This window comes from Lepus europaeus, chromosome 13 (genome assembly GCF_033115175.1).
Source record: "Lepus europaeus isolate LE1 chromosome 13, mLepTim1.pri, whole genome shotgun sequence".
In the NCBI taxonomy this organism is placed as follows: Eukaryota; Metazoa; Chordata; class Mammalia; order Lagomorpha; family Leporidae; genus Lepus; species Lepus europaeus.
The window spans coordinates 41,932,999-41,945,970 of record NC_084839.1 but is presented as its reverse complement, the minus strand read 5'-3'; the positions used below and the strand labels follow the sequence as shown (position 1 = coordinate 41,945,970).

Here is a 12,972-nt window from a genome sequence, read left to right as displayed (position 1 = left end):
ATGTGGGTGGAAGGGGTCCAAGCACTTGGACCATCTTCCACTGCCTTTCCCAGGCCATTAGCAGGGAGCTGGATTGGAAGTTGAGCAGCCTGGACATGAACCAGAGCCCATAATGGGGTGCTGGTTTTTCAGGCAATGGCTTTACTTCTATGCCACAGTGCTGGCCCCTATTTATTTTTTAAAAATTAAACTTTGAATTTATTAATGATTTATGTGCAGTTGTAAGAAATAATACAGAGGGATTCCATGTGCCCCTTTTCCAGTTTCTCCCAGTGATAATATCTTGCCAAACTGTTATTCAATATCACAGCATTGGTAAAATCCACTGATCTTACTTTGATTTCTTCTGTTTTACTTGTTTCTATTTATGTGTATTTGTGTGTGTATACAGTTCTATGCAGTGTTACTACATGTGTACTTTTGTGTACTCATCCCAGTGGAACAGTTTAATCACAGCAAGGGTCCATACTGATGCCCTTTTGTAGCCACAGGCCTCCCTTGTACCTTCCTCTCTGTCCCCTTCTGAGTCCTGGCAAAGACTGAGCTGTTCAGAAACATGTAAATGTAACATACAGCATATACCTTTGAGATTGGCTTTTTCTCCATTCAACATAATTCCCTGGCTATCCTTCCAAGTCATTGTGTATATTATTAAATTGTTCCTTTTTTCTTCTGAGTAATATTCCAGGGTGATTGGTTTTTATTTTCTAATTCTCATGTGTTCTCTTTGTGGTTTGACAGAATAATTCTGTGGCTATTGCTGATGTTAATTTAGAAGACAGAAAAAATAAATTGGAAACTGTACAGACTCTGAAAACAGCAAAGACAAAACAGAAGAATTCAGCTCAAAGGACCAAAAAATTGAAAGTGAAAGAAACCAACAAAGTCAGCAACTTAGAGGGTGGGGATCACAGTACAGAGACCCCATCAACAAGCACCATGTGGGAAGGAACATGCAAGAAGGAAGAGAATGAAGATGACTTTACATTTGGCCAGTCCCCTTTAAAGAAAATGAAGACTGAAATGTGTCCTCAGGGGCAGCCTGTCAAGTTTCCAGCAAATGCCAACAGTATTAAAGAGGAGGTGGAAATGAACTGGGACATAGTCCAGGTATGTGCAGCCTTTCTGGGGTGTTAGTTGGTTTGACTCCTTTGTGACTGGTATAGAGGTTCTGCTGGCTGAGGTTAGTTCTTTGATATGACCTCAGTCAAGGCACGTCATCGCTGAGGTCTTTTGTGACTATACACTATATACACTATACTACTCTCTATATAGTAGTAGTATATACTCTGTACTACTATAGAGGTAGCTGACAGTGTGCAGGAGAAACGGAGACAGGTTTCTATGACCATGGAGATGGTGAGATGCGGTAATAAGTTATTCATAGTTGAGTCAAGAGCTGCTTTATGACACTTTGCTTCCCACCCCATCCCCTAATCTTTGTTACAGAGAAAGATGAACATAGACCTACCTTAGCCTTTTTGTCTCAAGGTGATAAGTAATAGAAACCTACTTCCTACAGGCTTAAGCAGAAGAGAGTTTACCATCAGACATGGGGGCCTTTCAAAGAAAAAAAGGGACAGAATATAATCAGGTCTCTTAAAGGACTCGACTCAGAAATTGGAAAACAGAGGACTCACAGAAGATACCTGGGGTTGTAGGATCACTTACTTCTGCTGCTTCTCTGAGGTGTTATTTTTTCTCAGCAGACCAGGTTTCTCTGCTTATGTATAGAGGATAGAAAAATGACAGCTCCGCTAGCTCTACTAGTTTCATTGGTTACATGGACTGACCTGCTGATTGTGCATTTCAGTTTCTAATTTCAGGAAGAGATTCTGATTGACAGAACGTGGTCAGGTATCCTCTTGTGGGCCAATGCCTGGAGGCCAGAGGCCTCACTGTGTTGTAGAAATGGGATTGCTGAGGTTCCAGCTGTGTTTGTGTGCATGTGCTGAGGCCAGGGGTGGGTGTTTGTAGCTGCCTGAAAGTGTCTAGCTCTAGGTCTAGCTTCAGAATGTAAATTTATAATTCTAAATGAGGATTAACCTCTCGTAATAAAGATTTATATAGCTTCCTCTTTTTATTACTGCCATAATGCCTTACAGTGTTTGTTTACAGATCTTTAATTGACAAGGGATAGTAATACTTGCTGTTTATTAATAGTTGGCTTACTGTGGGCTTGACTCTGTACTGGTGTACTGGGCACTTAACTGTTAACATTTATTCCTTCATTATCATAATGGGTTGTTAGAAGTAATGGATAATCCAAAACTTGTTTGTAGCTTTGATTAGAATAGAATACACTTTTCTTTGTATAGTAAGAACTAAAGAGAAACCATCTTAAAAATAAAAATTACTGAGAATTGATTCAAGGTATCGGTAGAATTTAGTTTCTGTATGTGTGTGCTTTCTGTAACAGGTATAACTAAAGTTGATTTCAGAGTTTTGAGGGAAGAAAGCTTATTCTGAAGTTTGTTAACCTGGACCTTTTATTTTTGCTTACGAGTGATTACCTTGGTTCACTCTGAGTTCTGTAATGTCGGTAAAATAACAGCTAAGCAAGTATTTTGGAAAATATGTTCCCAGAGAGAGGTAAGATTTTCTGCTGAGTAGAATGAGGAAAGAGTGTTTGGTGAGAGACAGGTGCCCAGGCACCAGGAGGTGAGCGGCAGAAGCTCCATTAATGAGCCAATAGCAGGGATGTCCATTGTTTTGGTGTGGGACCATCAGATGGAAGCTAGTTACCTCATTTTAAGGCCCTACTTGGAAAATAGACTTGTGTATCCTTTCAATTCCACACAGTCTTCCTCTCTCCTCCTTATGGGTGATGACCTTTGACAGCTGGAAGCCTGTTCTCTGGGACTCTGGGCTCTCCCTGTAAGCTGGGGAGAGTGATTGTTCTAGCTCCCACCTTTGCTCAGCAATCTGATGGCAGCTGTTCAGCTCAGCATTTTCCAGGTGACTTAGGACATTGCCTGGGAAACTGTTTAGTATAAATTTACTGTGTTGGAATTCTTTTTATGTATGTAACCAGATACAGTCACCCTTCCCTAACTTTAGCTTCACTTTCAGACACTTCTTATGGGGTATTTGAATTTTCTTTCCTATTTTTATAGCCCTTTAAATAGGAGAAACTTTTTTTTTTTAATTGACATGACAGGTGGCAGTGGGGGTAGGTGCATGTGGAGAGAGAAAGAGACTGCTTCCAGCTGCTGTTTCACTCCCCAAATGTCTGTAATAGCTAGGACTGGGTTGTCCCCAGGCCAGGAGCTAGGAACTCAATCCAAGTCTTCTATAGGTGGCTGGAACCCAATGACTTTTTTTTCTTTTAGATTTTTTTATATATTATTTAAGTTATACAAGTTTCATATATTTCCTTTATATCATTTTAGAAACATAGTGGCACTCTCCTCCCCTCCTTTCCCACCCACACTCCAATCTCCTCCCCCTCTCTCTCAGATTCCCAATCTTTATTTTTACAATGATCTATTTTCTTTTTTTTTAAACAATCTTTTTTTTTTTTTTTTTTTTTGACAGGCAGAGTGGACAGTAGAGGGAGACAGAGAGAAAGGTCTTCCTTTTTGCCGTTGGTTCACCCTCCAATGGCCGCCGCAGTAGGCGCGCTGCGGCCGGCGCACCGCGCTGATCCGAAGCCAGGAGCCAGGTGCTTCTCCTGGTCTCCCATGGGGTGCAGGGCCCAAGGACTTGGGCCATCCTCCACTGCACTCCCTGGCCACAGCAGAGAGCTGGCCTGGAAGAGGGGCAACCGTACAATGATCTATTTTCAATACACTTAATAATTGTATAGTAAACCCTACCCTAAGTAAAAGAGTTCAACAAATAGTATGAACAAACAAAATAAAACTGTTCCTCAATAAAAGAGACAAAGGCTATAAACAATCATTGATTCTCAAAATGTCTATTTCACTCCAATACATTATATTTCAGATACTCTATTTTTTTGACAGGCAGAGTGGATAGTGAGAGAGAGAGACAGAGAGAAAGGTCTTCCTTTGCCGTTGGTTCACCCGCCAATGGCCGCCGCGGCCGGCACATCTCGCTGATCTGAAGCCAGGAGCCAGGTGCTTCTCCTGGTCTCCCATGCAGGTGCAGGGCCCAAGGACTTGGGCCATCCTCCACTGCACTCCCGGGCCATAGCAGAGAGCTGACCTGGAAGAGGGGCAACCGGGATAGAATCCGGCGCCCTGACTGGGACTAGAACCCGGTGTGCCGGTGCTGCAAGGCGGAGGATTAGCCTGTTAAGCCACGGCGCCGGCCTCAGATACTCTTATTAGTTACCCCGGATTAGGGAAAACATATAATATCTGTCTTTTGGGGACTGGCTTATTTTACTAAGTGTAGTGGTATCCAGTTGCGACTGGCTTATTTTACTAAGTATAATGGTTTCCAGTTGCAACCATCTTGTAGCAAAAGACAGTTCATTTTTTTTTTTTTTTAAAGCTGAGTAGTACTCCATAGTGTATATACACCATAATTTCCTTATCCAGTCAACAGTTCATGGACATCTGAGTTGATTCCGTATTTTAGCTATTGTGAATTGTGCTGCAGTGAACATGGGGGTACAGATAACTATTTCATAAACTGATTTCTTTTGGTTTGGGTAAGTTCCCAGGAGTGGGATGGCTGGATACATGGTAGGTCTATATTCAGATTTCGGAGGTATTTCCATACTGTCTTCCACAGTGGTTGCGCCAGTTTGCATTCACACCAACAATGTACCAGTGTACCTTTTTTTTTTTTTTTTTTTAAGAATTTTATTTACTTATTTGAAAGGCCAGAGTTACAGAGAGGCAGAAGCAGAGAAAGAGAGAGGTCTTCCATCTGCTAGTTCACTCCCCCAATGGCCACAACTGCTGGAGCTATGCTGATCCGAAGCCAGGAGCCAGGAGCTTCCTCTGGGTCTCCCACGTGGATGCAGGGGCCCAAGGACTTGGGACATACTGCATTGCTTTCCCAGGCCATAGCATAGAGCTGGGTCAAAAGTGGAGCTGCCGAGACTCGAACCGGCTCCCATGTGGGTTGCCAGTACTGCAGGCGCCAGTTTTACTCGTTGCGCCACAGCGCTGGCCCCATCCAGTGTACCTTTATCCCTGCATCTTTGCCAGCATCTGTCGTTTGTTGATTTCTATATGTGGACCATTCTAACTGGAATGAGGTGAAACTCATTGTAGATTTGATTTGCATTTCCCTGATGGCTAGCGATCTTGAGTGTTTTCCCAAGTGTCTGTTGGCCATTTGAATTTCCTCTCTTGAAAAATGCCTGTTTAAGTTCTTTGCCCATTTCTTAACTGAATTATTTGGTTGGTTGTTGTTGAATTTCTTGAGTTCTTTATAGATTCTGAATGTTAACCCTTTGTCATTTGCATAGTTTGCAAATATTTTCTCCCATCCTGTTGGTTGCCTCTTCACTTTGCTGAGTGTTTCTTTTGCAGTGCAGAAGTTTCTCATCTTGATGTAATCCCATTTGTCAATTTTGGCTTTGATTCCTTGTGCTTCTGGGATCTTTTCCAAGAAGTCTTTGCCTATGCCAATTCCTAGTGTTCTCTAATGATTTGATGGTATCAGGTCATAGTTTTAGGTCTTTAATCCATTTTGGGTGGATTTTTGTGTAAGGTGTAAGGTAGGAGTCTAGTTTCATATTTTTGCACATGGAGATCCAGTTTTCTCAGTACCATTTGTTAAAAAGACTGTCCTCACTACAGGGATTGATTTTAGCTCCTTTGTCAGAGATAAGTTGGTTATAGATGCAAGGATTAATTTCTGGAGTTTGTATTCTGTTCCATTGGTCTGCAAGTATGTTTTTGTGCCAGTACCAGGCTGTTTTGATTATAACTGCCCTGTAGTATGACTTGAAATCAGGTATTGTGATGCCTCTGGATTTGTTTTTGTTGTATAAGATTGCTTTAGCTATTCGGGGTCTCTTGTGTTTTCATTTATATTCTAGAATCATTTTTTTGTAGATCTGCAAAGAATGTCATTGGTATTTTGATTGTTATCGCATTGAATCTGTAAATTGCTTTTGGTAGAATGGACATTTTGATGATGTTGATTCTTCCAATCTATGAACATTTTCCTTTTTTTTTTTTTTTTTTTGCTTAAGGCAGAGTGGACAGTGAGAGAGAGGAGAGACAGAGAGAAAGGTCTTCCTTTGCTGTTGGTTCACCCTCCAATGGCCACTGCGGCCAGTGCGCTGTGGCCGGCACACTGCGCTGATCTGAAGGCAGGAGCCAGGTGCTTCTCCTGGTCTCCCATGGGGTGCAGGGCCCAAGAACTTGGGCCATCCTCCACTGTACTCCCGGGCCACAGCAGTGAGCTGGCCTGGAAGAGGGGCAACCGGGACAGAATCCGGTGCCCCAACCGGGACTAGAACCCAGTGTGCCAGTGCCGCAAGGCGGAAGATTAACCTATTGAGCCACGGCGCCGGCCATTTTTCCATTTTTTAATGTCTTCTATTTCTTTCTTTAGTGTTTTGTAATTGTTGGTGTAGAGATCTTTGACATCCTTGGTTAAATTTATTCTAAGGTATTTGATTCTTTTTGGAGCTATTGTGAATGGGACTGATCTTAAACGTTCTGTGTATGCAAAGGCTATTGATTTTTGTGTGCTTATTTTATATCCTGCCACTTTACCAAACTCTTTTTTGAGTTCCAGTAGTCTCTCAGTGGAGTTTTTTGATCCCCTATATAAAGGATGATGTCATCTACAAATAGGGATAGTTTGATTCCTCCTTTCCAATTTGTATTCCTTTGATTTCTTTTTTTTCCTAATAACTCTGGCTAAAACTTCCAGGCCATTTATGATTCAAGATGACTGTTGATAAGTAGCAACTTGGCCCTGCCATTTTTCCATAAATATTCCTATTGTTCACTTTGAATTTCTTTTGTACTTCTGGGGATTTTCTGCCTTCTCATTCTTTCATAAGGATGACTATCTTTCTGTGTTTTGGTGTGTAGTATACCCTTTAGCATCTTTTATAAGGCTGGTCAAGTGGTGACAATTTCTTTCAATTTCTGTTTGTTGTAGAAGGTCTTTATTTCACCTTCATTCATAAATGAAAGCTTTGCGGGGTACAGTATTCTGGGTTGATAGTTTCTTTCTTTTAGGCCTTGGACTATAACTCACCATTCCCTTCTAGCCTATAGGGTTTTTGATGGGAAGTCAGCTGTGAGTCTAATTGGAGATCCTCTGAAAGTAATCTGGCATTTCTCTCAGGCATATTTTAGAATCTTTTCTTTGGTTTTACTGTGGTGAGTTTGACTACAGTGTGTCATGGTGAAGATCTTTTCTGGTCATGTCTGTTAGGAGTTCTATGTGTTTCCTCTACTTGAACATTCCTTTCTTTCTCCACATTGGGGAAATTTTCTGTTATTATTTCACTAAATAGGCCTTCTAGTCCATTGTCTCTTTCCATGCCTTCAGGAACTCCTAAGAGCCATGTGTTGGGTTGTATCTCATAAATCTACAACACTGATTTGAAGTTTTCTATTTTCTTGTTTTTTTTTTTTTTTTTGGTCTTACTGTAGGATTTCCAGATTTATCTTCTAGTTTGGATATTCTATCTTCTGCCTCACCAAGTCAGCTGTTAAGGCTTTCCACTATATTTATTTGATCTCTTGAGTTCTTCATTTCTAATATTTCATTTTGATTTCTCTTTAAAAATCTCAATTTCATGGGAAAAATTTTCATTCATGTCTTGTGGTTTTTTTAGTTCATGAATTTGCTTCTGATTGCTTTTGAGTAATTCTAGGATTAATTTTTTGAATTCCATCTCTGGGATTTCATCCGTCTCTTCATCTTCACATTCTAATATTGAAATGTTGTTGTGTTCCTTTGTGGAGGGGGATCATGATTTCTTATTCTTGTTTCTTGAATTTCTGCATTTATTTTTAGGAATTTGTGGAGGTTTGTTTTTTCTCCCCTCTGATAGCTTTTATCTGAGTTGTGCCTCTGGCTTAGTAAAATGTCTGTGCTTTCAGTGAATACCGAGAGGTATGTGGTAGGTGTGTCTAGGGAGCTCTGGTCAGTTGTCCAGGGTGGAGCGAGTATCCAGGGTAAATTCAAGTTGGGGGTGGTAGCTGTCCTCTTATTAACAGAACGGGGCGGGGGGTATGGTCACATCTGTTGGTGTAATCACTTCCTTCCTTCTTCTCCTTCAAGCTGAGCAATGCCCAGGTGTTAGCCCTCAGTGATTCAACACTCATCCACGCGAATGTTCTACACAGTCCTCCCTGTGAGCACTGTTCTAGCTGCAATGAGCTGCCCTGGCAACCAAGAATTTCTGACAGTGTGGCTCTGCACCCAGAGCTTGCCGAAAGCCAGTTACACCCTGGTCCCTCTCATGTAGTCACAGTGTTTACACAGTCTCAGACCCCGGGGCTCCCATGGTCAAGGAGCACAAGAGTCCATTCCACCCCACTAGCCTGTCCTGTCCACAGAGAGACTGAGGGGTTCCCAGAGCTGCTGCCTGTGTGTGTTTCACCCCCAGCTGATTGAATCTGATCCCCCCGGCCAGAGTCAAAATCAGCGGGGAAAGCAGATTTTACCCTCTGGTAAAATCCCTGGATCACAAGTGTGCACAATACCTGCCTGCCACAGCCCCACTCCTTTCACAATTGTGCTGGGTGGGTACAGGAGTCCTCACAGGTGGCCCTTTCCCTTTGGTGGGGATGGCTCCACCTCCCTGCCTGTTGCTGGGTGAGCACAGCAGAGCTGGTGGTGTTGCCCCGATGACAAGGTGGGGATAGTTCCCACCAGTTGACTCAGACTACTATGGTTGCCCATGCCAACAGTCCCTGCTAGTTGCTGGGTATGCACAGAAGAGCTGGAGCCGTCTCTGCCTGTTTATGACTGAAATGGCACCAGCCTTCCCACAGCTAGCCACAGGATGCTGGTGTGGAGGTAGGTAGGAAGAAAGGGGGACAGAGAGAGACATACTTTGGTATCCCCCCACTCCGCCATTCCCCGCCCCTGGTGAGTAGTCACCCAGCTTTCCTGAGGATTCCAGGCCGGACTCAAACACGGTGATTCTCCCTCCAGCCATATCAACAGTGGCGTGGGCCAGTGCAGTCTGACCTCACCTTGCTCCCCAGAGCGGGATGCTGGGTCTTTGTTCAGAGTTAATGCTCTGTTTCCATTGCTGCGGGTCTGCGCCTTCCACTCAGGCTGTTTCCACTGCTTTCGCGGGACCTCCCACTGCAGCTTTCCCTGCCACTTTCCCCTGAGAGTGTACCTTCTCCACTTTTATTTTTTTCTTCTGCTAGGTTTGTGTGCCCTAAAGCAGACTTCCCTGTTGCTATTCCACCATCTTGCCTCTCCCCAGGAACCCAGTTATTCTAATCATCACTGCTGCCTCCCAAGGTCTGTACTGGCTGGCAGCTGGAGTCTGGAGCTGGGAATTAAACTCAGGCTCTCTGTGTGGGACATGGGTATTGAAACTGCTAGGCAAATGCCCACTCCCAGAAGGAGACCCTTTATGGGAAAGAAAATAATTCGTCTTAAAACTGTATTCTTGCTTTCAAATATGGTTGAGAACAGCACATGTGTTAGAAGAACAGGGAACTGAGAAGAGTGAGAGTCAGTTGTCCTAATTCAGAAAATTAGGAGAGTGTTGCACACTTAGATAAGGGCCACGCTGAATAAAATGTTTATAGTATGCATATTACCTGCCACAAAATAGGTCCAAGTTGTTTGGGAATTCCTGAATGGTACCTAGTAAGCAAGGGATGGCTAATAAAAATTCTGTGGAGTTGTTAATTTTTACTAATTGAGCATGTGGAAATGTCATTTATTTTTCCCTTATTTTGTATGTTTGTTCTTCTCCAAGGCCCCTGCCCGCCGTGGTGTCTTGGTCCTTGGCCTTTTCTCTTCAAGATGTGTTTAAACTCTGAAAACTCCTCTGCCGTTTCAAGAGTTTTGCTGTGCTGTTTGGGGAGGGAAAGCTGCAACCTGACACTTGGTTTACTTTTGGGCTTTATGTCTAAACATAAAGCCCATTTTGTGTCTCATTTTGTATCTATTTCCTGATCAGGCCTTTGGTTCACCCCCCAAGTGGCCGCTATGGCTGGTGTGTTGCGGCCGGCACACTGCGCCGATCCAAAGCCAGGAGCCAGGTGCTTCCTCCTGGTCTCCCATGCGGGTGCAGGGCCCAAGGACTTGGGCCATCCTCCATGCCTTCCTGGGCCAGAGCAGAGAGCTGGACTCGAAGAGGAGCAGCTGGGACAGAATCTGGCGCCCTGACTGGGACTAGAACCCAGGGTGCTGGCACCGCAGGTGGAGGATTAGTCTAGTGACCCGCGGCACCGGATGTTGATAAGAATTTGAAGACATGATAGCTACAAGAAATTTTAAAAAATAATATGTATTTTTAAAGATTTCTTTTATTTATTTGAAAGGTGGTGTTACAGAGAGGGAGAGGGAGAGACAAAAGAATCTTACATCTAATGCTTTACTCCTCAAATGGCTGCAATGGCTATGTCTGGGGCTGGGCCACTCTGAAGCTGGACTCCTGGAACTCCATCCTGATCTCCCATGTGGATGGCAAGGGCCCAGATACTTGGGCCATCTTCTACTGTTTTTCCTAGGTGCCATTAGCAGGTTGTTGGATTGGAAGTAGAGCAGTCAGAACTTGAAACTGCCTCTGGGGCTGTCACTGTGGCATAGCAGGTAAAACTGCCACCTGCAATGCTGGCATCCCATCTGGGATCCAGTTCTGTTATGGCCTGGGAAAGCAGTAGAAGATGCCCCAAGTCCCTGTACCTGTGTGGGAGACCCAGCAGAAGTTCTTGGCTCCTGGCTTTGGATTGGCCCAGCTCTGGCCATTGTGGTCATTTGGGGAGTGATCCAGTGGATGGAATACCTTCCTCACCACCACCCCCGCCCCCGCCTTTGCCTCTCTGTAGCTCTGCCTTTCAAATAAATAAATAAATCTTAAAAAAAAAAAAAAAAGAAAAGGAAAAGAAACTGCCTGCCTATAGGATGCCAGTGTCACAGGCAGTAGCTTAACCTCTATGTGCCAAAGTGCTGTCCCCTACAAGTAATTTTTGAGGAAAGTAATCTGTTCTAAAGTTGAGATTGCTATTATACAGTTTCTTTATTTTGAGGGTGGTGGATGTGGGGGGAGTGGAGCAACCATACTTTTTAGTTTAATTTGCTAAATTAGGGAGAAAATGCAAATGAAAACCTTTTTAATCAGCCATTTACCCCTTTGTTTTAAAAGATGGTGTGGGAGTATGTGGGTGAAAAAGATCATAGGAGACAAAATTAGGGAAAGATATGTCTTTGAACTGGGTATGTCACTGCAATTCTGCATTTAAATGTGGTACCGCTTTTTAGGTTTAACCTGTTTGTCCTAGGAGAGATTAAATCAAAGAAGCTGTAATAGTTTTTTTTTTTTTTAAGATTTATTTTATTTATTTGAAAGAGTTACAGAGAGAGGTAGAGACAGAGAGAGAGAGAGAGAGAGAGAGAGAGAGGTCTTCTATTCTGCCAGAGCTGAGCTGATCCAAAGTTAGCAGCCAGGAGCTTCCTCTGGCTCTCCCACACAGGTGCAGGGGCCCAAGGAGTTGGGCCATCTTCTACTGCTTTCCTAGGCCATAGCAGAGAGCTTGATCAGAAAAGGAGCAACTGGGACTCGAACTGGCACTCATATGGGATGATGATGCTACATATTGGAGCTTTATCCCGCTGTGCCACTGCGCTGACCTCTGTATGAACTTTTTAAAGAACACTTTTTTTTCTAAGTTTAGCATATTCATACATAGAGAAGATTGAACTTAAACATATAGCTCAGAAATGAGCAAGGCCCACATTTGAAGTATATGAGTTCAATTCCTGGCTCTGGCTCCAGCTTCCTGCAAATGCAAACCATGGAAGGCAGTGGTGGTGGCTTAAGTAATTGGGTCCCTGCCACTCATGTGGGAAGACTGAGTTGTGTTCCTAGCTCTGGGCTTCATCCCTGGCCCAACCTGGTTTTTGCATGCATCTGGAAAGGGAACGATTGAGTGGGAGCTTGGGTGCTTGCTCTCTCTCTCTCAAAAAAAAAAAAAAAAAAAAAAAAAAAAGTGTAATCATATAACCAGCTTCCAGATCAAAAATCAACATAACTAACCCCCCTAAATTTCCCATCATATGTTTTTCTAACTCCCCTTTTCCTCTCCTATTATTACTTCTGATTTCTAATGGCATAGGCTAGATTTTCCTTGTGCAATCTTTTAAGGAAACTTTTTGGTGTGGTAAAATAAATACTCTAATAAAATGACTAGATAAAAAGAACAGCAGGAATCAAATAGCTTTACAGTAGAGAAGTATGCAGTTGCTGGTTTGGGAGTGATTTTTTAATAGCAAGTCATTTCAGTTCAACTCACTGGAGAGTCATTTACTTTAGCTATTACTTCTTATAGAATGAGGATTAAGGCTATAGTTTATTTGTTTTCGTGTTACCTGAGGAAATGGGAGTACATTTTAGGACACTTTGGGAGAGGGCATTTTGTCAGGGGTTTTGACAGCCAGAGAGCCATAGGGAAGCTCTACTGTTCTACAGTAGTATTTAGGAGGAGTGAGGCTATTTGATTAATTTGTATTTTTGCCTGAAAAGTCATCTTGCTTTGCACACAGACTGAATTTTTCAAAGATTTATAGTCAGAGTGATAGAGGGAGTAAGAGTGAGAGAGGAGAAAGAGAGTGAATTATCAGTCTTCCATCCACTGGTTCACTGCCCAATGCCTACAACAGCTTGGGTTGGGCCAGGCAGAGGCCAGGAGCCAGAATTCCATCCATGAGTGGCAGGAAGTCAAGTATTTGGGCCATCAACTGCTGTCTCCCAGGTGCCTTACAGGAAGCTGGATCATAAGTGCTAGTGCAGAGCAGCAGGGCCTTGAAGCTGGCACTCAGATTGGGGACGTGGCCATCTCACACAGTAACTTAACCTGCTGCACCACAACACTTGCTCCACAA

At 43.2% G+C, this 12,972-nt stretch overlaps 1 protein-coding gene across 2 annotated transcripts in view; it reads left to right on the top strand.

Moving 5' to 3' along the window:
- SRBD1 (S1 RNA binding domain 1) overlaps window positions 1-12,972 on the top strand; it is a 264,042-nt gene that overhangs the window by 14,984 nt on the left and 236,086 nt on the right. For both annotated transcript variants that reach the window (XM_062209376.1, XM_062209375.1), the window contains exon 4: window positions 742-1,110. In XM_062209376.1, coding sequence (XP_062065360.1) covers window positions 742-1,110 — 369 coding nt within the window. The remainder of the gene's footprint in view (window positions 1-741; window positions 1,111-12,972) is intronic.